The 25,230-nt window shown below is 37.9% G+C and overlaps 2 protein-coding genes across 2 annotated transcripts; both read left to right on the top strand.

Moving 5' to 3' along the window:
- Positions 1–3,264: 3,264 nt before the first annotated feature.
- Positions 3,265–3,860, top strand: LOC125191710 (glutaredoxin-C9-like). Its single transcript, XM_048089117.2, has one exon. It carries the CDS (start codon positions 3,406–3,408, stop codon positions 3,760–3,762), a length of 357 nt encoding a protein of 118 aa, XP_047945074.1. The 5' UTR covers positions 3,265–3,405; the 3' UTR covers positions 3,763–3,860.
- A 7,713-nt stretch (positions 3,861–11,573) lies between these two features.
- LOC125191709 (zinc finger protein MAGPIE-like) lies at positions 11,574–13,857 on the top strand. Its single transcript, XM_048089116.2, has 3 exons — positions 11,574–11,889; positions 11,966–12,362; positions 12,957–13,857. The coding sequence occupies exons 1-3, from the start codon at positions 11,793–11,795 to the stop codon at positions 13,684–13,686; spliced, it is 1,224 nt and encodes a 407-aa protein (XP_047945073.1). The 5' UTR covers positions 11,574–11,792; the 3' UTR covers positions 13,687–13,857.
- Positions 13,858–25,230: the final 11,373 nt, after the last annotated feature.

Here is a 25,230-nt window from a genome sequence, read left to right as displayed (position 1 = left end):
CATATTCATCATTAATACTAATGTAGATGATGTATACGACACAATAATATAACATTATCAGATTAAACAAATACGGTGGTCATGAGAGATATCAATTCCACTTGAATCTGCAGGTTGACCCAAATAGTCCGACATTTTTTATATAATTACGATTAAAAATTTATGGCTTAGAGAATATCACAATTTTAATTAACCTAAACCAAATAGCCCATAATCCGATAAAGTTGACCCAAATTTAAACCAAGTACTATAAGCTTGGCCCGAAATGAGTCAATTTTCATTAGTTTTTAATTAAATTTTTATTAGTTTATGTTGGGGTCGATGATAGTAATAGAAATTATATTTAATTGAAAATTGTATATATAGATTAAAAAAAATGATTTTTTATTAAAAAGTTTGTTAGAATAAAATACAGATAATCACAAACATATATAGAATAAAAAACAAGAAATATTTACCTAATGTGATACAATGTTTATAGCGTTAATGCCAAGTAAATGATTTCATTACATACTTTTTTGAAGCTATATAGAGTATATAAACAATATGAGAGTTATAATCCTAGTCAAAATATGAAACAAAACCCAGCCGGGATAGGAAACTTGTTGGACCTAAAATACATATCAAGCTCTTTATTCCAACAACATCCACTTTGAGAATGACAACTTCCAAGTAACCACATTTTAAATCCAACACGATAAATATGGATGCTCATTTAAATGACTGAAATTCCTTAACTTTATAAAACTTGAACTCAAATTTCTTTTCAAGTTATTGTCTTTCCATAAATATTTTTGTTTTATGTAATGTCTATCTATTTAAGTATGCTAAAATTTATTAATTGAATAGAGTTTTAGTAATTTTCCCCTTTGTTTTAAGTGAAGATTCTCGGAGATGCAAGCCTCCGTACAAGCAACCGTATGATTCTAGTCTACGTTTTATCGTTATTTCATAACTCTGATCAATATTTCATGATATCAACTAATCTCATTCGATTTTTTTGATCAAGTGCCGGCTACTACGAATTTTTCATCATTGGTTTTAAAGTGAATATTCGTTCATTGACAACTCCCCTTCCCATTTCCCTCTTCTTATATCCCTTGCTAAGTCTTGTTTTTTAAAACTTTGTCATCCTTAACAACGTGCGTTCGTGACAACATGTTAAATTTGAATAGAAATAAATAGTTATAGTAGTATCAGAGCAACTGTGACATCAAATTTGATATAAATAAGTTATAGTACTAAAGTTTGTACTTATCGGTGGTGTTCGATTTCCTAGATAAAATAGTACTCCTACCAAGGTACAATATAGGATAAAGTTGTGAGATTATTTTAGTTGGAAGGGGTTGGCTATAAGTTATTATCACATGATTATCCATCTAAGATTATTGAAGTATGAGATTCAATCTCATGAACCAAATACATTACATATTTAATCTTGATATACAATCTTGCAAACCGAACAACCCCTATTATAAATATATAAAATACTTAGAATATTTAAGAATGATAGGAACGTTATAGATGAAATGGCATATTTGAGGGAGCATTCAATCTTGTGTTGTCACATACCACTTAATAAATAGACACGTATATTACCTAACATATCGGAAAGTAATTAATTGTGAGTTAATATCTTAGTAACTGGAGTCTGTAGAGAATTAGGTAAAGAATGAGAAGTGAAAGTTAATCTTTATGTTTATCTCATTCTTTTGCTTTTGAGTTTCTTAACGAAGAAAACATTCAATAGTACAACAATTTCAGATTAAAAAAATTCACATCAAACTGTTAATAAACCCCAATTTAAGAATTTGTTGTTATAAACTTTCACTAGTCGATATGGAGTGTGGGCATGGGCATGGTTTTTAATGCGCAAATTGTGCGTCATTTTAATTTTGGACCACCCCCAAATATAGAAGTGATGGGGGTAATCTTATTTAAAATTATGTAGTATTACATGCATGAATTGTCGTTATTAATTGCATCACCAATTCTGAAGTCACTTACTCTTGTCAGATTAAACGTACTATGCCTTTATTTTAATTAAATAAGAGTAGGTGACGTTGTAATTCTTATAAATTGATCTTCTATTCATTAATCCCACATTCAGTTTTAGCAGTGAATGTAAACCTACTGCGTTTTCCTGAATTACTACGCCCGATTATTATTTATTAGCCTCGAAAATACTTACACTTGTTTATTTTGTAATTTTGTATGAACCATTCCCGTGCTTTCACAGTAGGTACTATTAATAACAAAAAATATAGAAATGTTTTCCGCCATTTTTTTTTATAAGGAATAATTATATAAATGATTTTTATCCCGCACTTTAAATTAGCAAAATAACACTGATTCTGTCCACGAAAAATAGACCACACTGTGATAGTTTTAGTGTGGAATTGATAAAATAAGAGAGAAGAGAAAAAAGTAAGAGAGAAGTAGTAGAATGTGGAGTCCATGTTATTAGTAGTGTTTAATTGTTTTAGGTAGCAAATGTGAGGTCCTTTTTTAGACTTGGTCTATTTTTCGTGAACAACCAAAAGTGGCAAATATGATCTATTTTTTGTGGACGGAGGGAGTAATTGAATACCTTAATTTTGGCAGGAAGGTCTTTCTTACGTGGTGATTAAAAAATTATCTATTTATATTATTTGTGTTAAATATATCACTGTTTTTCTCTTAACTTTTTCTGACTTATAAACATTTTACTAGGTTTATTTCCAATCTTAATACATCCATCACCAAAAATTACCATTTTTGGAAATGTGACAGCTAGAATATAAAAAACACACGTAGACATCCATATATTATCAGAATAACACGTAAGCGTTCATCACGCCAAATGTAAAGTTATTTTTTTATGCAAGAAAGTACGCATAAGAAATTTTTTCATGTAAAGTTCATCTTGTAAATTGTCATTTTAAATGACGAATATAGTTTAAAAAAAGTAGTTTATAGATTGAATTTGTATTGTTGAATGTAAAAAGTGGCCCTAAAATTCCCACTTGTGAGTGGTGTAATGAAAGGAGTAAGTAAGCCACCTTTATTCTCGCTGAAGTCGGCTATTTGGTTTGACCCCCAAAGTAAAATGCGGGCACCGACTACGCATAATTATGTAGGGAGTGACGCCATTTAGTGAAGAAAAAGATGTGGTGGTGTCGTAACACAATTTTGCAACCTTTCATCAAAACAAGGGATGTGACGTCACTCTTTACATAACCCTCAACATTTATGACGCTTAACAAACGTGCAACCGCCCTTTTCACGTTCCACTCCTCTCTAAGTCTCTAACAAACTCAAATTAAACCCCATCACCCTCTCAGTCTCACTCAATATATATATAACAATATACTCACCAATAAGCCAAACTTATAAAATAAAAGGATAGTACTACTCAGTCTGAGTATGCAAGAGGCGATCAAGATTCCGACATCCTTAAACGCGGAGAACAGCGTCAGATTCCTCCGGAGGGACGAGGTGAGGAGAATGGTGGCGGAGAGCGCGGTGGTGGTGGTGGGGAGGAGGGGCTGCTGCATGAGCCACGTGGCGAAGCGCCTGCTCCAGGGCCTCGGGGCCAACCCGGCTGCCTTCGAGGTGGACGACAAGTGCGAGGACGACGTGCTCGCCGAGCTCAGGGCTGCGGAGCTGCCGGTGGTGTTCGTGGGAGGGCGGTGGCTCGGTGGGTTGGATCGGATCATGGCGAGTCACATCACGGGCGAGTTGACTCCGTTGCTCAAGCAGGCTGGGGCCTTGTGGTTGTGATTGTCATATCGTTTCATTTTTTGTTTAATTGGAATTTACTACTAATATAGTAGTATTTCCTCACTTTGATTTTTATTTCAGTTGATTTATTTTTGGTATGCTGTTCGTGAGAATTTTAGTTTTACTCATCGAGAACGTTATTAACATGATGCTGAGATTTCAAAATATTCGATTTGCAGTGGGCCTAACCTAATTAATTTCTCGTGGAAAAATAGTATTCCACGTAATGTTTATCTCGTGTGATGGGACAATATTGAATATTTGAATGTGACTAATTTAATCCATACTCATCCCCAAATACTAGAAATTACTATTCATTTCGTATTCAACACAGGAATTTAGATTTTGACATGTACTATAACGGTGGGATCGTCTCACACTGTGTAGTGTACTGCAATAACAAACTAGTTATGATTTTTTCGTACAGATATAATCATACAAAATTACTTTGAAAAATATGAGCTGGCAATTATGGTACCATGATTAATGCTCTAGCCCAAATATCTCAAATTTGAGTCCACTGTGATTTGTGGGTTTTTTTATTTCAATCTATTTGTCTCTGAAAAATAATTGAACATGAAATTTTTTAAAATAAACTCGTAATGTATACAGAAAAATAATCAGAAAATTAGGAAGCTATAATTAGATTCGGGACAGGAAATCGTTTTGGGGTAGAAAAATATATGATTATATTTTATAATTTTTGAAAAGGGACATTCAGTGAAAAATTTTACATGCATGCAAAATTCGAGTGAGGGCATTTGTCCCTCCTATCTATAACCTGGCTACATTGGCAGATGTCTTAAATTTTTTTATTGGAAACAAGTCAATATATTTGGAATATTTGAAAAAGGAAAATAAAGAGAGAGCAATATATGTTTTAAAGTTAGGCACTGTAGGATTTTAATAATAATTGCAGTATAAAATGAGAAAATATTTTGTTTTCGCAATAGCAAGGAAAACGAGGATGCCTTTAGCTAAATTTAATCTTCAATTGTGAATTGTGAAACATAGCATTAGTAAATTATGAATTCTTGAATTCGGCCGCAAAGGGTTGTATTTATTACTCCCTCCGTCCCATTAAAAATGACCCTCTTTTTTTTTTGGATTTGTCTCAATTAAGATGACTCATAACTAAAAATGAAAACACTTTTTTTTCTACTTTATTCTCTCTCTTTTACTTTAATCTCTCATCTTTAAACACAAAATAAAATTGCATAAATTCTCATGGCGTCTGAGGAAGAGTCATCTTCCTTGGGACGGAGGGAGTACCAAGTCTTTTCCAGTAAGTAGTAGTACTGTATAAATTTTGTTAGAGCACACAAATTATATACAGGCTAAAATAATGTAACTCTAAAATAATGTAACTCTGAAGTTAAGACCCATATAAATATTATAGCCCAAACTATTGGTCCAGAAGTTCAAATTCAAATTAATAATTTAGTTTCTAACTTCCTATAGATAAAAAAAAGAGCTATATTAAGGGTGTTTTTTTTTATTTTTTATTTTTATTTTTTTTTTGCTATATTAAGGAGTTTGAATTGTTAGTCATTGCACACCTTGTGTCATTATGGCTTATTGAATACATAAATATAGATAAATGCAATCGAAATGAATGTTTGAGAAATTTTATTTTAGATTGTGGTACCCTTTACACATGAAGATCATAGTTTGGGAGTTGGGAGCGACATATATTCATGATTCATTGAAATTTTAACTATTCAATCAGAATTATATGTGTTGGACTTGCAGTAATTTTTTTTAGATTTTTAATTGGTATCTGAATCTAATTTTCACGAATAAGTTTCTTAATCTTTAAGATGAAGCGAAGAGTAATTAATCAGTTCTTTTATATGGAGATGGATATTTTTTGTTTGAAAAATATTGATTAGTTAGTATGAAATCCATATTATTATTATCGACCGCCCCATTATTTAACGCAGGTTCCATGAATTAAAAACAAAATTAAAATGTTGAAAATTTTAGTGATATCTAATGCCGAGCGTGCCATTATAGCCTAGATGAAGGGCCACTTGAAATAATTTTATAGTGGAATCCTTTAAGAAATTGGGGCTATATTTGACCACAATAATTGTCAAAAAAGGAACTAATGCTTTTATGTTGCCAACTTAGATTTGTATTCAAAATTTTAGCAATAATACTAGCTAGTCACCCCAATTTTGTTACTATTTTGATAAATAAGTTTCACATTCCACTGACTCATTCCACTCAAGTTATATTAATATATAAATAAAGTATTAAAATAAGACTAATATTCCACTAATTTTTTCAATCCACTTTTGTTTACATTTCTTAAACTCGTTCAAGAATCAAAGTGGACAGTTATTCAATAACGGAAGAAGTAGTCTAATACTTTTTCATTAGAGCATCTGCAATGGAGGCTAGCCTATTCGCTAGCCTCCATTGCGGCCGGCGAGAAAAATTAGGCTAGCCGATTCGCGGGCGCTAGCGATCAGCTGGCCGATGCGCTAGCCGCCATTGCAGGCTCGAAATCGGCGAGCGACCGACTAGAATTAATTTTTATTTTTATTTTTTTTTAAATTTTCGAAACTCATATGTGAATGGCGTGCGGCGACTGGGTCCGAGTGTGTGGAAGTAGGAGGATTTTTTTATGTATTTTTTTTAATTATGTACTTTTTTTAGGATGTACTTTTTTTTAATTTAAATAAAATGATTGCATTTTTCCGTATCTGTATCGTAAATTTAATTCCGTATTTGCGTGATTGTAATTTATAATATGAATTTGTTATTTTGTTTATTGTGGCTAGTCCTAGTGCTAGTCTAGTTTCTAGTCCACTATTGAGTAATTGAGTGTCCTAGTGATGTGATAGATAGTTTCTAGTCATGATGACGTGGCATGAGGTGTCCAATTTTTAGTCCAAGAGCCACGGTGGACGCTCTTTATCATAATTTTTTTTTTGACTTTCTTGATATGCGAATTTTTAACAACTGAACTAATTCGGTGGTGTAAACTGTAAACCAACTCATGAAACAATAATACTAGTTTAAGTAGAAACTATGGATTGTTTTATTTTAAAAAACTTATTTATATCTTTAAACCTCGATGCATTTTTACTTGAAATTCAGAGAGCCCAAACACCACTAACCAGAGTCTGATTTAGCATTTTGAGTAAAATATTGATTTTCAAACAGATAGTAGTGTAATTATTGATACCATTAACATTAGTTTTTTACAATCATATTCTTTTTAGGAAATTCTATGCATAGCTATGCATACCCTTAAATTGTTCTATGTACTAATATTCTTAGCGATGCCTTTAGTTTTGCTCTTTTTAGTCAAGCAACTGAAATATATAAAATAAAATTGAAACATGTTCTAAAGTTAAATATATAAGTACGGGACAGATGGAATATTATCAGATAATGTGCTATGCGTCGATATTGCCTTTTATTTATATTTAACAAATATATCAACATCAAAATTATGAATTGGGTTTCTTGATTAAATTAGTGTCAATTTTGGTGGGAGGTGGACCCTTTTCTTTGAATGTTTCAACACATTTTAGTCCATGAACAATATAGCCTTTTTCTTACACTTTCCTTCGCATTCTCTATTTCCTAAATGATAATCCATCACAGTAAAATGATTATGAATTACGGTTTACGGCCAACTATACAGACCGGGATTAACAAAAAACAATCGTGACAAGTTACTTGAATATGTATTCCATGTTGGGTTATCCCAAGTTACTTAAGTCATTTTTTAACGAAAAATAAAATATTTAATCATATCTTTTTATTTTATTTTTTTACTTTACTCTCTCTTCTTTCTCTTACTTTATTCTTTTCTCTACTTTATTTAACTCACTAAACACAACTTTCTTAAATCTCGTGCCGAAAAGAAACGCTTCAAGTAACGTGGGACAGAGGGAGTCTTATTTTTTCCATTTTCGTATGTCTACCAAATTTAGTCCAATTTCTTATTTTAAAAACTTTTTCATCATATTTTTTTGTTCTATGTCCTATTTTATCTATTTTTTTTTCTTCTTCTCATATTTTACAAATTGTGCATTAAAATTAATACCATGCATAAATATAAGACTTTTTGTGTGGACGATAGAGTACTAATTTATAGTACAATGTTATTAGTACTCCAGTAAAATATTACATAGACTAATGGAGTGTTGATTGAATTAGGTATCGTTCGGTTACTATGACTAATTATGTTAAAATTATTTATTCAGGATTAAGTTGTGAGATTTAATCTTATGAACCAAACATACATAATACATATATTCATGAGTTATACTTTTTAAACCGAACATCCTCTTAATTGACAGAATTAGTAAACAAAGTAAGCTTCATAAAAATCGTTTCACATTTGACAATCGGTGTACTTAATTTATGATCCACATAACATATGCAACTAGAGATGCGAGACAAGCAATAGCATGAGATACGATTTCTCCAAAGGCGACGATTCCTTACTCTTTTGATAATGAAGCATACGGATTTTTATATTAGATTCCATATCAAATGACAAATGGGAAACTGTTATGTATACAAAAATTTCGTTCTATTTTCAAAGTCCGTTTTATTAAAAATAATTAGTAGGAGTATATGTAAATGGGAGGTCGAATTGGCTACATCGTGATTAAAAAGTTACTATATAAATCTAAATTTTCAGTACATTTGTAGGTATAGATTTGTATTCTACTAGTATCAAACACTGAATTTCTTCAAAGTTAGAAAAAAAATAGTTAGTGATATAATTAAAATTTGAAATAAAATGTCATATACTACTTACTATCTTTCATCCCATAAATGTATGCACATTTTTCTTTTCTTTTTTCGTCACTATTAAAACGTACACTTAATTACTTTTCTGCATACTAGCTACCATACTACAATTGCTACATTAATATCCTTATTATCACAATTATGTACAATTACTTTATGTAAAAATATCTCTAAAATGATATTCTTTTAATAACTCACAATACCACCAATTATAATCACTTTATATAGAAATTTGATAGCAATTTGATTAAGCTATACTTGGTAGCCCCTATGAATAGCTCCATAAGTTTATAAATTAAATGAATTGGGCATAAACAGCACATTCCGTTTGAGTTTGAAAACTTTTATAAGACAAATATTCCATTCCAAAAATTCTTGGCATTTCTAATAACTACAAACATACAATTATTAAGAGAGAAATAAAGAGAAGAGAGTGAATCCCACTTTGAAATTTGAAATGAAGTATTCAAGGCATGCAGCAGGTGATGAATACAGAGTTGGAGACAAAATTCAATCCTTGAAACTAGAAAATACTCTCAAAGTCCAAGATCCTTAATTAGTACGTATAAAATATTTCCCAGGATTCAAAATATCCATGTAATATCAATATTAGAGTTTAGGTAAAAGACAAATAAAGAAACAAACATACCCTTGATGATAACAATTCACTTTTACTCAAACCAACTACGATACACACAAAAGCATACAAACTATTTTTGCACCTTTTTGAGTTCCTACAAGTATATATAGTCTTTATAGACAGACCACCACACAATTTCACTACCTTTAAAGTTAAATTACCGTTGTGAATTTGATATGGTAACATTATCAAAACTCTATTTACGGCAAGCACGTCATGATATTCTTGACAATATATCGTTGTAAACTTTGAAATACAAAAAAAAATGTCCGGTAATAGATTTCAATAATTTTCCATAAAAAAGGAAATTATAGTTCATCTTGAAAATCATACCAATATTTACCTTTATGAAATAAAATTAGGTTTAATTAGAGAAAAAGTGGACATAGTAAGTTGAAGCCTATGGGGAGGGGCAAGAATATTCTGTAGTCGCCAAAGTTCAATAGCTAAACTCCAAAGATTAAATTGTAAAGAAAGACATCATTACATTATGATTAAGTGTTGGCAGGAAAAGTCAGCCCACAAGGAGACGACCACTCACACTCCAAAAAATTCACTGCCTTTGTCAGTTGCCCCTCGCTTAATTAAACATATTTTTAGTACTGTTTCTACTTTAAATAAATTAATCACCTTTAGTAAAATCTGATTCTGGGCCACCTTTTATCTCCAGTCAATGCATACTTTTCTCTTTTAACTATAAATGGTTTGAAATATTATATACTCCCTCCGTCCGCGAATAAGAGTCCCGGTTCACTTTTACCATAAATGGTAATAGGGTCCCACCTTCCACTAACTCATTCCACTCATAGTTTATTTAAAACTAATATATACAAGTGGGACCCATATTCCACTAACTTTTTTTCACGCACTTTTTTTAACATTTCTTAAAACCCGTGCCGCTCATAAATGGGACTCCTAATGGCGGACGGAGGGAGTAATTTATAAAAAGATGCCTTGAGTTTTAATTTACAATCTACAACAATGACAAAGTCTTTCAAGAGCAAAATTAGAAAAAGAGTGCATGCAAGATTATGCTAGTGCTCTTGATCACATTAATTACTCTAGTACAACACTATATTTCATTCTCCATAGTTAATAGTCGAACATCCACTTTGATTTAGTAAAAAAAAAATATTGTACACCACCCCTTTCCCTTGATGCGCTAAATTTGCTGCGAGAGTGCAAGAATTATGATCGATCTCGTCGTGCATTCGTTTGTCTGAACAACAATATTGTATCAATGAATATCCTTTATACGCTTTTAATGTAAAAGTTCTTAAAGATTTAGAATTAGGCCGTACACTATAAAGCAATACTCAGATTTAAGTATGTTGTTGAGATACATCGCATGCTATACAAATTTATGAATTAGGTAAAATTGCAATTCAAGAAATTAAATGAAATCAATGTATGTGGAGATGAGAAAGTTATAACTTGAATCCTAACAGATCTCTTTTCAAAAAAGATTGCTTTATCAACTTTAGGAAAAGCACAAAAGGAAAGAAATAGGAAGAATCATTTCATCCAACACCAAGTCATTCTTGATTCTACTCCTTCAACATAGAGCCTTGGTATCAACAAATGGTCAAGTGTATAAACCTTTTTCCCTCAAATTTTGTTTAACGGCCTATTCAGATCTTTCCACCGTTACCTATCACCAGTGACAGAGCCAAAAATTTTATGTTGAGTCCAAAATATTGTTTACAATCGTGAGAGATAGAGATGATTATGCAAGATAAATAATTTGAAAATCAGTGATGGAAAAATGGGGTCTGAGACTATCACACAAAAATTAGGTCGATTATTATACCCTTTCATATATGATTATTTTCTTGTCATTTACTTTGGAAGTCACAGTTGGTAGGTCAAGGTTATAATTTCAATTTTGTTTTCGAAAATTCTTGAAATTAATTTGCATCTCACGTGTTTTTTCTTTTTCTTTTCCATGATGTGTCTTTAACTGGGCCAACTTTTTCTTGGTGAATTTAAGCTGCTAGTCAATGCATATTACTTTTAGTTGAAGTATAGCTTTTTTCGTATGTTTTTTCTTATAATTCTTTGCTGGTTGAGTTGAAGAAAATGTAAAATTAAACATTTAGCTAGGTCTACTAAAATGTTCTTACTAGTTAGGCCTCTTTAATGTTCATTAGAAAAATGAACACAAACTAAATACTGAGACAAGAATTACTCGAATTCATGTTTGTTAAAGGTTAGTATAGTGCAAAAAATGGAAAACAATTATAGGATAATGATTCCAATCAGAAAGGTGTATAGTTCAACTTTTCCCTCATCATATGTGTCATCATAAACCTTTGTAGTCCCACAACCCACCTCCCACTTTCATTTCAAGTATACAAGTATTTTATTCTATTCCGACAGCAAGCTGTTAAAATATTTGTATATCCGAGGTATGAGAGAGATTGGCCATATGGCTCCCCTTTAGCTACTTAATGGGATTGAAAAACTTCATAATTTAGCACTCATAACCTCCTTTTAATGCTTTGCTTAACACAAAACCTTCCATTACTCATCATCTTCACTGAAAACACATAGTATTAGATATTTTCTCCCTCTCTCTCTCTCTAAAAAAAGGTCCTTGTAAGAGAAGATGACAGATAACGAATCCACCATTTCCAGTCAAAACCCATTAACAAGTGGATCCAGTCCCCCACCAAAGAAGAAGAGAAATCTGCCAGGCACCCCAGGTAAGTAATTAACAAAAATCAATTTCTTTATGGGAATATTAATTCTTGAATGGGAATAATATATGTATGTGTGCAGATCCTGAGGCGGAGGTGATAGCGCTGTCGCCGAAGACGCTGATGGCGACCAACAGATTCGTGTGCGAGGTATGCGGGAAGGGTTTCCAAAGGGATCAGAATCTGCAGCTGCACAGAAGAGGGCATAATCTGCCGTGGAAGCTGAAGCAGAGGTCGAGCAAGGAGGTGAGGAAGCGGGTGTATGTGTGCCCCGAGAAGGCCTGCGTCCACCACCACCCGTCCCGGGCTCTTGGAGACCTTACTGGGATCAAGAAGCACTTCTGCCGGAAGCACGGGGAGAAGAAGTGGAAGTGCGACAAGTGTGCCAAGCGCTACGCGGTGCAGTCTGATTGGAAGGCTCACGCTAAGACTTGTGGAACCAGGGAATATAAGTGTGACTGCGGCACCATTTTCTCAAGGTTTCTTTCTTTCCCCTATACATGTATGTGTGTGTTTGAGATTATAATTCATGTGGTATAGTAAGCTCTCAAATCTCAATAACGATATTTTTTGGTTTGACCTTTGATTAGAGCTTGCTAGACTACAAGGGTGTGAGAGAGAGTTGTACATCTCCAAAACTGGATAGGGTAGTCTAGTTCGGCCAAAACAATATGGCATCTAGATGTAAAGTGCATCTCTCCTAATTAAATTCGATTAGGTTTCATCAAACCCCAATTGAGAATTTTTTTTAGTTATAATTTTTATGAGTTCATTAAAATGGATACATCTTGGTCTGCCTGCACAGGTAGCTCTGCCGGTCTTCTGCAAGGAGGTAATTGAGTTTAAGGTCTTAGGGTGATGGTTTCATTTCTAGTTTTCTAATTATCACAAATACCATTACATGTTACAATGATATATGGGGTAGTCTTGTAGGGAATATACATAAAGAAAAATATGATAAACACTAAATTTAGGCTATTTTAGATCAGATAACTCCAAGATAGAGGAATCCGTGAAAGTGCATCTACATTCATCGTCACAATTGAACTAATTAATCTCTCTCTATCTCTCAGGAGAGACAGCTTCATCACCCACCGTGCATTTTGCGATGCACTAGCCCAAGAAACCGCAAGAGTCACAGCTGCAACACATGCGCCAAACCACATTAACTATCATTTCCTAGGCATGCCCCAACACTTCCCCTCCATCTTCAAGCCCATCAACGACCAAACCCTCGATCCGATCCACGAACTCACTCACTCAACCCAAGACCACCATCCACCATTCGCCAACCCATCCTTCTCCAGCCTCCCACCATCCACATTCTACAACCTAAATTGGGATACCACCCACACCTCCCCAAATATCCCCAATCACAAAGAAGCAACCGTCTCATCATTGTTCAGCACTCATCAAAACCAAATTAGTAGCAACCACGAAGCCGAAGCTTCCGCAAGGATGTCTGCAACAGCTTTGCTACAGAAAGCTGCACAAATCGGGGCGACCACGACCGATCCAGCGATGATACTAGGGAGTTTTGGGGTCAAGTGCAACGACAATGGCTTGGACGGGAACAGGCTTTGCGGGTTGTACAGTACAAGCTCGGTTACGAGCGGCTTTGGGAGCGATGTAGAGAGCTCTGTGAATGAGAATTCGGCGATGAATGGGCAGTTGCAGATGTACACTTGTTCGAAACGACGTCGGGTGCAGAGCTATGAGGAGGAGGGAGGGGAGACGAGGGATTTTCTTGGAGTTGGGATCAATCCTATTTGCCACCCCTCTTCTATCAATGGATGGATTTGAATTGTGTCGATTGGAAATAATTTTGTGGAGTTTACAAAAGGAAGAACGATATATAGTGGAGGGAAAGAGAAGTAGGGCACCTTTTTAACTCCATTATTGCTATCTTGATTAATTACGTTTATTAATTAATTGTTGTTGCTTAATTATGGAAATAAAAAATGTGTTACAAAAGGCTACATCTAGCAAGCGATTGTGTAAGTTGTAACGATTTTCATCTCTACTTCTCGAATTTATTTCGTTGCTTTTCGAAATTAAGAATGGAAAATTTGGTGTTGTAAAACCTAACTGGTAATTAAATGTGGATATAATGTGGAAAGATTCTTAATTTGTGTCACAGTCCAAAAAGCAGCCTGCTATACAAAAAGATAACTAAGAGCATCTCCAATGCAAATAGGCCAGCCATAGGCCAGTTACTCTCTCTCCCTGCCACGTCAGCAGCACTAAAAATCCACCCGCCACATCAGATTTAGGCCATCCGCAATAAAAATAATTCAAAAAATACTACATTTACGGAATTAAAATAACGACTAAATTACAGAATTAAATTTACGACACAGATACGGGAAAATTAATTCATTTCATTAAAAAAAAGTACAAAGATTAAAAAAAAAATACATGATTTTTTTTTTAAAAAAAGGGCTTCCACACACGAGCTCTCTCTACTCGTCGTCGCCGTCGCCGCCACCGTCCGCGCCGCCGCCACCCGGGGTATCTGAGCCCACGTCGGAACCCCCCATCTGTGCCCTCGCGGCATCCAAATCAACTCGCATGCTCTCGAGCATCGAGTGAAGAAACATCTTCTCCGTGGGGTCAGTGGCGGTCCTCCAATCTTGGAAGACCATGTACATTTGCTCCCGCGTTTTTTGACGCGAGAAGAAGGTGTACTCGCGTGGGGGGGAGGGGGGGGGGGGGCGAGACGACCTCCTGGGGCGATAGGGGGGATCCTCCCTCGCTGCCCGTTGCGTCCGCTTTTGTCCAACCGGGCGAGGGCGACGAGCATATGATGGTGGGGTCGGAAACTCCTCAGCATCCGGGGGAGGTCGTGGGATCCGCCGCTTCTGCCGCTGTAGTCGCCGGAATAGTTGAGCCTCTGCTTCTTCGGCCACCTAGCGTCGCACCCCGCCCGGAACTTCTCGGAGTCCTTCAGCAACTCAAAGCATTCCCAGAAGTGGAAATCCTTGTACTTCCCCGCCAAGGGGAACTGACTCTCGGCTATCCTCCGGGCGTCCTCCTCATTCTGCCCACTAGTGAGCTGACGGAGGGCGTTGGCGTACAACGCCGAAAAACGGCCGAACGCGGCCCTGATGCGCTCCCACCCCTTCCAGACCTCCTCCCCGCTGAAGTCCTTCCCGTGCGGGCAGTGCCTCCTGTAGGCAGCTCTAATCTTCGCCCACATGTTGACGACCCGCTGGTTGTTCGCAACCAGCGGATCATCGCACACCTCCAACCACCCCCTGGCCACCCCGGCGTACTCATCCTCCGTCCATATCCTCCGGGAGGGGTGTCGTCAACAGCGGGCTGCGATGACTCGCCGACCGCCTTGGCCTTCCCCTTTGTCTTTTTCTTCTTCGCCGCGGCCCGCCCCGCTGGAACGGGAGTGTCCGGATCCCCGAGATCGATCCCCATGTCATGTAATGACAAAAGGTCATCGCCAGTGAACTGCGTCTCCACCTGGGTCGACGTGTGAGATGAAGCCGTCAAAAAATCCAGAGAGGGACGATAGACCATGTCCCCCCCCCCCCCGGTGACCCCTGCAACCCGGGATGCATACCCATCATCTGCTGCTGCATCATCTGCTGCATCATCATCTGCTGCATCTGGGGCATACCTCCCCACCCCTGCCCGCCGCTGGCCTGTCCGCCGCCCGGCATACCCCACGGCATCCCTCCCTGGTTCCCACCCCCCGGCGCTCCGGCCATCATCCCCATCAGCTGATTCCAAGGGACGTTAAACCCTGGGCCCATCTGCCCGCCCATCTGGCCCCATCCAGATCCCACAGGTACCGTGGGAGTCTGAGATCCACTCGTCGCTGGACTGGACTCGTTGTTGTGATCCATCGCTCGATGATGCTCTTGTACAGAAAGTTAGAGAGAGAGAAAACTCGTTAAAACAAGTGGTGCAAATGAAAATGAAACTAAAATCGCGTTTATATAGGTTTTAAAAAAAAATCGAAATTCGGCGCTGGCCGATCGGGCCGCCACAATGGCGGCCATCGCCACGCCACCGGCTAGCCCACGCTGAAAATTTGGCCGATTTCCTGCTCGCCTACTCCAATGGTTCGGCTAGTCGACCGGCTAGCGACGCGAATCGGCTAGCCGGTTGGCTAGCCGGCATTGGAGATGCTCTAAAAATGGCTGACATTCCCGACACTTCTGTTTAACAACATGCGCTTAGTACCACTACCGGTACTCGAATCTAAACGTGATTTAATTCACTTTGTATAGTAATTTATAAAATGCAAACTGAATTAGTTCAAGTTCCATACAACTCGTTATAAGTACAATGTCGAAGTCTGTATGTAGAAAAAAGAAAAAAGAAATTGCAAAATTATCAAATTTCAAAATTGCGTCCGTCAATTAATTGTCTCATTTGTAATCTACTCGGATTTTAAGAAATTGTTTGACTTTATAAAAGAAGGTTGGTAGAAAAAGTTAGTAAATGTTGTTCTACTTTTATATATTGATTTTATAATAAAATACTACTCCCTCCGTCCACAAAAGATAGAGCAATTGGTGTATGATACAGGTTTTAATGTAGAATTGGTAAAGTAAGAGAGAAGGGAAAAAAGTTAGTGAGAATGAGAAAAAGTAAGTGAGAAATAGTGTTAGTGGAATGATGTGTAGGGTTATTATTTATTGAAAACTTTCCTTAAATGAATGTGCTCTATTTTTTGTGGGCGGCCAAAAATAGTAAATGTGCACTATTTTTTGTGGACGGAGGGAGTATAATCTCCAATGGGGACGGATGTCTCATAGCCTTCCCGACGGACTTCCCAAAAACACCTCCTGCAACGTCATAAGGACTTCCCACTGCACAGTGGGGCGGATGTCCCTCGCCCTTCCCGCGCGGACTTCCCGCAATAAAAAAATTTACAAATTCACCAAATTAAACAATTTACGGAATTAAACAATATACGGAATTAAAATTTCGACACGAATACGGAGAAAATGCAACCACTTATTTTTAAAAAAAGTACATAATTATTTTTTTAATATAAAACTTAAACCAACAAAAAAAAAACAAGTGGAAGCTTCGACAATTGGCCCCCCCCACCCCCGTCTCATTCCCCGTCGCCAAAGTCCTCGTCCTCGTCGCCGGTGGCGGTGTCAACATCGGGCAGGGGTGGCAGCCTCAACTGTCTCCTCAGACCGTCTATCCCTTCCTTCAACATCCGCTTGTACATGGGATCCGTCGCTGCATGCCACTTTTTCGTTGTTTCGATCATGAACTGCGTCATCTGCAGTTCGGCGAGATTGCTGAGCTCGGGAGTGATCAGTGAAGGAGCTTCCGATTGGACCTCCTGGGACCTGCTGGCACTTCCCCTAGCCTGCCGCATCGAGGCCTTTTGCCCAATTGGGTAACGACGGCGAGAAGACGATTTAGGTGTCGCGATCTCTGTCTCGGCTTCGGGTAGTTCGTGGGAACCGACATTGCTGCTGTAGTCGTCGGATGCGTTGATCTTCGTCCGCTTCGGCCACCCAGCTTCAACACCCGCCATAAACTTGGGGGAATTCTCCACCTCAAGATAAACCTCCCAATATTTGAACTCCCCAAACCTCTTTTCACTGTCGGGGAACTGCTGGTGAGACAGAAGCTTCACATCCTCGGAGGTCATGCCGCTGGTTGCCGAGCAGATTTTTTTTGGTGGAGGCCGGCAAATCGGCTGAGTTGTCTCCTCAGTCGCTCCCACTGTTTCCGGCATTGTTGTGCATCGTGAGGCTTCCCGCCGGTCGGTTTCCATTCGAGGTAGCTTTGGTTAATGCGCCACCAAATTCTCTCGATGTGCTGGTTGGCTGAGACGTATGGATCCTCGACTACACTAATCCATGCCTTTGCCAGGGCGACACATTCCTGAACGCTCCAGACGGTCTTCTTTCTCCCGCTGCCTTCCTCCTCCCTTGCCCCACTATTAGTCGCCGCACGCGAGTTAGTAGCCTTGCTCCTCCCCGTCATCCGCGTCCTCGCCGGTGGCTCTGCTGGCTGCGTGGCTGGGGACGTCCGCGGAGTTATCCCCAACTCCTCAAAAGAGAACAACTCGGCGCCAGGGAACTGAGTCTCCAAGGCAGTACGAGTCTCTAGCGAACTACGCTGGGGAGAATCACTACATAATAAATCCATATACGGACGATAGACATTGTCTACAGGTTATTGGAGGACACCCTGCCTGCTCCCTCCCGCTGCAGTGGTGGATCCCTGTTGCATCTGGGGCATCATCATCCCCGGTTGCATTTGGGGAATCATCCTCGACATTTGTTGCATTTGGGGCATCGACCCCGGTGTCGCGGCAGGCATCGCCGACATCTTTTACATCCCTGAAGTCGACACAACAGGTGTGTGGTGTGTCACTGTGTGCACAGAAAGAAATAACAGGTTTCCTAGGTCCAGCAAATCCGCTAGATCACACGGTCTAGGAACTCACTGGTCGTCGGGAAATCCTGGTCGTCGGACACACATAGCACTTCTTCAAAAACCCTCCACCACTTTACTAAAACCTAGCACAGGGAAATAGGGATCGATCCCACAGAGATGGATGCGTAATAATCATGCTCAAGGACTTGGGAATTATTTTTGGGTTGGCTGCTGCCACGCATTTTTTTTGGGTTGGCTGCTGCCACGAAAAGTACTGGTGCTCCCCATGGCGAAACACTAGGCCTAACAAAACCTAGGTCCATCAGCTCTTGGAGTTGTATCTTGAGTTCCTCCAACTCTTTAGGTTCCATCCGATATGGTGCTTTGGATACGGGTGCAGCTCCCGGCTCGAGATCGCTTGTAAACTCCAATTGTCGATCCGGCGGCGGTCCAGGTAACACTTCGGGAAAAACGTCTGGAAATTCCCACACAACAGCGACGTCTTCCACTCTTCTTTCATCATTCTCATCGCCGTGAAGATAGACGAGATAGGCAGGTCGCCCCTTTCTCATCATCGCGGTAGCTTGCAGTGCAGAGATTATCGCGGTTCGTCGGTTCCTCGAGATGCCATGATACACGGTAGGTTCTTTTCCCGGAGCTTGTAGGGATATTTGCCTCTCCTTACATCGAATCGTCGCGAAATTCGCGGCCAACCAGTCCATTCCTAGGATTACGTCGGTATCTCTCATCGCCATAATTTGCAAATCGTGAGCGACTAACTTAAGTTCTCCCATAACAATTTCTACGTTCGAGCATGTTCGAGAGATTTCTATCGTCCCACCCACTGGTGAAGACACCATCATCTTATCGATAAACAATTATCACATTAATAGTCATGCATTGATCATCAGCTATTCGGACACATATTTCCTTTCTTAAGAGATTATTGTTTAAGTTTGATCTTCTAGCAGCTTGTGAAAGGCAGTTTGTTGTTGCAGATGATCTAACGTCTCGTTTATTGGTTATGTCGACGCTTTTAGTTGGTGTAAAGAAAATTCCGCGCGTGATTGGCCATAGGAACTTATTCCTCGTGTGTATCCAAAAGCACAACTCTAACCTTTCCTTGAGTCTAGTATCAATAATTTGAAAAAAAATTGATCAAACAGTCTTACTTGGATAGAAACTGATTTCAACTCGAAAAAATAAGCACCACAAAATGTCTTTCATTGGAAGGCTCCAAACTTAATCGAGGAAACAAGAATAATATTTCTAGCTCGACACTTTCAAATCTCATCATTGACAATTGTTTTGAAACAAAGCAAGGACTAAGTTCCATTGAACTTAACTCGTCCATTCTGAGAATTTAACTGGTTTTAGAAGGATCAAGTAAAACCCATAGAGCTTGAGAATTTACTTCTGGCGAGAGTTCGAAAGAACATGAGGTAGGTCATGGAAACAGGATGAAACTGCAATAAATCTCAAATTCCATAGCAGACTGCCCGATCAACAATTTGCAAAAATTCCGGACAGCAATGAATGATATCGTTCAAACATGTCAAAGCCTAAAACAATTAGTCGCGGCAGAATTTAGAAACATAAACAAATGTCATGAAGTAGCACTATCAATGGTTCAACGACATCATGTTATTGAAAAATGAAATCACATCAATGGACTCACGGGTTTGTTGAGGGCAACTCAAAGTGATTGGAACTTTTCAGAAAATTAACACGATCAAACCCGTTAACGAAGAAGAGAACATCATAGCCTCAACTTGGTGTTGGCGAAAGAAAAAATCACTGAGCTACAAAGAATTTTACTTCTGCAAGAACGAACTGGCGAAATGAAGAGGTGAACAAAATTCCAAGAAGAATATTCCATTATTTGAATAAAACAGGTCTGGAGATGTGATCATACTAAATGTCATAACTGGAAACAACTTTAGGATCAAAGTTCAATGACGGAGGCTCTTAAAATCAAATATCGTCCTTATGAATGACGAATGGAAGAAGACTACTCAATCAAGATGTCCAAAGTTACAAGGGCAAACACCAATTTTCAAGCCAAGTGAGTCATGACTCGTTATAGGAAAAGAAATAATGGATATCACTTGCAAATTGTGAATCAATCAAGGCGTTTAAATAGACAAGGGCTCACGGTTATTCGAAATGTCCTGAAAAGAACTTAGGATCCAAGTAAGTACTGTTGATTTTAAAAAAAATCGGTCATTCCAGCTACGAAGGTCGCACTCTCTCGCACATTTTTCGCGAGCATGAACATGGTAACATCGCTCTATGAAACCATGGATTCCAAATTGAGATTCATCTTGTCGTCGAAATTAATAACTATATTTGATGGTCGCATCTTCAAAGTTTCCTGGCCATGTCACATGGTCATTTTTGAAAAACATTGCCATTATACACATGGTCTTAATGTGTCATAAACGTCGTCGTATGTGTGTCGCATCGCCACTTTCGCATGGTATGCAAGATTGCATAGTTTTTTAAGATATTAGGTAATGATCTCGTCATTTGTAAGGATACACCAAAGTTCGAATTATAGATATTTTCGTTGGTTTTATCACTCAGGAAAGTGATATTGCAGTTGTCAACTTACAACTAAGTTCTAGCACGTTCAGTTTGGCCTACTTCTTAGGCACTCTTTAATTTCAAGCATAGCTTCTCGTACTTCAACAACTCAAGCTCCATATGGCTTCTACGTTCGCAACAAATTTGAAAAGTTCCACAGTTCACTTTCTTAGTGGTCCTAATGATACTTCGTACTTCATCGGTCATGAATTTTCACCACATCAAACATCATCCATATATTGCACAATCAAACATGTTTATCATATAACCCATTTGGTGTTTCATAGCAAGCATCGTAAATCGATATATGCGAATAGCAACACTCAGTCAATCATTCATTCATGGAATCGCATTTCATAAATCATGCAGTTCATGCGCATCTACATCACAATCACAACTCGCAACCACACGCGTATCATGCTTTGCCTTTCACAGTTTCATAGTCATGAAATTTCAACCACATAGGCACAAAGTTTTGTCATTCATGGAAGCAACATGTATTTCCTTCAAGTTAATTCTTTAGTTTCGCAGAAGTGATAACAAATCTCAACATCAACCAATACAAGTTCACAATCATACTTCAATATCCATCACATTCAACGCCTTCATGCCTCATTGCTATAAACAATTTGTATATTCTCATAATGTCTCCCATTTCATATCTTCACAACATTTTCCAAAAGCCATAGTATTTACTTCACATTTCCCATAGGTGTTGTTTCACATACAATCAAGAAATCACACTCATATAGGATTTCATTCATCCAAGCACATAGAAGTCTAACACATATTCGCCGATTTTCTTTATCGAGTAAAATACAAGTTCACTTGCACAACATCATTCATCATTCTTTTTGCATAATCACACTTTGCAATTTCGCATGCATGCATAATCATCATTTTATACTCCAACACAAATTTTCAAAAATCACAACAAATCCCATTCGCTTCAACTTCCAACATTTCATAATTCAAATCAATATTCAAAGATACGGGTTACCTCATTCATCGTGGTTGAGCGGAGACGAGTCGTGGTGTTGAGTCTTCGACGATTATTATTTAATCAATTTCCCCAAATTTCAGATTTTAAGACAACAAGACACTTGGGTCCAGAGCGAAAAGAACTGAGGCTCTGATACCAACTGTAACAGCCCAACATTTCTAGGGTATAATAAATACGGCGACTGTTAACTAGGCGAACTTAAGGCGATGAAAATGTAGACTAGGGTTTCATTTAAAGAGATTTGACCAAGTGTTTAATGAACTGTCAAGGCAAGAAGTCAACGGCTAACTTACGAGAATCAAGATTTAATAGACTAGGCTCAAAAGTCAAAGTTTTAGCATAATTCCAACAAAACGCAATAATTCCCATGATTCCAAATCAAAGAAATAAGTTCACAACAACCAAAGATAATGAGTTTCAAAATATTCAGCGGAAGCATTCCAAGAGAAAGCGAAGCCATGTATGAGGACACGACTACACTCAAAATCCCAACCATCCATATTATTCGATTCAATTGTCTCAACACCACCGACCGCCCGTCGCCGCTCAACCTGCACATAGGGAAAACACATGCAGGGCTGAGTATTTTAAACATACTCAGTGGACTCATGCCAAATCATTTTATAGTTATGCCACCCTTACCATAGTGAACTCGAGGTTTTGCATTTATTTAAAGATAAGCATCGAGTATCACAAAATATTTCATGGACTGGCCAGTCAAACAATACCTCCCATTTTCTCATCAATCATCATTTCATATGGTGCGACGAAGTGTGGCCACACTTTCGCCCACGAGATCGGCCGACTAGCAAGGACGGCTCCCGATCTCCAGTGTACACTAGCCTGATAGGGTTTGCGGCCCTACTCAGACCCGACTTCGTTTTTATAGCCCTTTAGCCTAATGGAGCGTACTCACAATCTAGGCATCAGGCACACACAATATCCAAAATAATTCATAGGCATGACATAACAGTTTAATCCACCCTTATTGCTCTCCACTTTCATATATTTGCATGGCATAGAATAAAGCCCACCTCGATTTCCTTCGAGTTCAAAAATGCACTTCTTCTTGTTATCACACCGGGAACGCGAACTATCACCTTTAGTTCATATATTTCAAATAAGCCTCAATCATGGATCAAAATCATGCATGTTCTCACGTTTCCCTTTCCCATCGATTATTTTCAATATTCCAATCAAAATTAAAGTACGATTATCATATCGTTTTTATTCACACAACAATTCCAGATTTATCATCAAATCGTGTCACGCATGAGTGTTTCCCACACACAACACACGCACACACACACACAACACATGTGTGCACGTATACCGAGGCGTGCACACACACACACACACGGTCACACACCCACACATGCATCAAAATTCACCGATTAATTTCCCCCTTCACTCGATCTAAATGCATGTGGACTCAAGAACACCGATTGATCGGTAGAAGAAGAGGAGATCAAAATAAAAATACCTTTTCAATAGAACAATCGGTAGGAAACAAGTAGGATCTTGATTCTTCAACAAAATCTTGAATTGCAGCTTCAATTCTTCTCCAAAAGATAAAGAATTAATGGAGAAAGTAGGTGAAAAATTTGAGAGAGAGAGGGGAGAGAGATCGGCGAGAGAGAGGGAGAGAGGGGGCGGTTTTTGTGATGCTAGGGTTTTGATTCTCCCTCTTATATTTATTGAGTGCAAGATATACTCCACTAATTAAATATATCAAGATTTGGAGAGGATTTGGTGGAAGAAGTGGCGTTAAAATGGTTGAGGAAAAAAAATGGGATTTCGAATTTCTTAGGCTATTTAATTAGCCTATGATTTAATTTGAATATTTCACGGAGTAGAATAAAATATCACGGAGCAAGAAAATAATAATAAATCTCCCAAAATATAAGGAAAGTGGCGTGATTTTCAATTCCTTAAAAGGAATTTATTAAAATCCTAATTTAATTAGGATATGGTAAGATTTCCTTGGATTTGGCAAGATATGCTAGGATATTTGAATTTATTTATGGAAGAGAATAAATAAGGGATCAAATAATATAATAAAAATAATCCCTTCTCAAGGGATTTTCGAAAATCCCATTATATGACAAGGTTTCAAAAATTTCATCAACAAAATAAGGAATATTCGGACTTTGGATTTAATTTGGATAATTATCCGAAGCAATAATTAAATCCAAGAAAAATAGGATTTCTTTCCAATAAGTAGGAGGGGTCGAAAATTCCACATGATTAAATAGTGCTTCTATTAAATTCTCACACATCCCTTAGGAAAATAATTCACCACAATTATTTTCACCCCACTTTAAAATATCCACATTTTCGAATTTTACCTCCACTTCACATATTCCAACGACTTTGACCATTCCACGGTCACGTCATATTTTCCACCATGTTGACTATTCAATAGCCACGTCATATATTCAACAAGTTTGACTATTCAACTCAAACTCAATTCCATATCGCAATTAGGTCACAAAGAATATTGCAATTTATCACTTGACATCTAATACACATATATTATAGCATTAAAATCATTTAATGCAAAATTTTCCACGTCACAAAAATTAGGGTTCGAAAAACGGGGTGTTACAAAACAGATCTACGGATGCTAGACGAAGCAAAACAGAAAGTAAACAGAAAACTCAAAATTCATGCATAACTCGACTTCCCCTGTTCAAATCCAACCTAGGACGCTAAATCCACTCCTGATCCAAGCATCCGACACAAACTCCAGCAAAGAAAAAAAACATTCCATAACTTCAGATTCAACCAACAACCTCCGATCAACAACAACACCGCAGATCTACAGCCAAATTCCCCAGATCGAGCACCAAAGTGACAGAAACAGAGATCAACATGCAACTAGCCGAAATAAAAACTCTTAACAGCAGAATCAACGTAGATCAACACGAAATAACACAAATATAACGAAAACTAAGAAATGCATAGATAATCAGTAACATCAACAGTCAAATCGACTTCCAAAAGTGAAGTTCGAATGAAATAGAGTGCAAAAGAACCGAAAGTAAATAGATTGTATCTTCGCCCTCACGCGGATGGTGTTACGACGGAATTTCTCTGAAGATTTTGACCTCTTGAAACCTAAACTATCCCAGAACTCCCATTTCCCAAGTGTGTGTGTTGTGTGTGAGCTAAGAGTGAAAAAAGTGGTATATCTTGTGTGTTGCATGCTCGTCTATTTATAGGCGTTGAAGTGGGGCCCAGCGAGGTATAGATAGACTTTGTTGCCCTCAGCTATTGACTCCCTTTTTCTAGCCTTCTTTTCCTTAAGTTCTGCTCACTTCTCCTTCATTCCTTCGCTAGACCGTTTCCTCCAGCATCTCCTGGATCTAGCGATTCTGTCACAC

Source organism: Salvia hispanica, chromosome 4 (assembly GCF_029641045.1).
Source record: "Salvia hispanica isolate PSC_SH4W2 chromosome 4, Shi_PSC_v1, whole genome shotgun sequence".
Taxonomy (NCBI): Eukaryota; Viridiplantae; Streptophyta; class Magnoliopsida; order Lamiales; family Lamiaceae; genus Salvia; species Salvia hispanica.
Note: the sequence above shows the minus strand (reverse complement) of the source record. Positions and strands in the feature narration are given on the sequence as shown.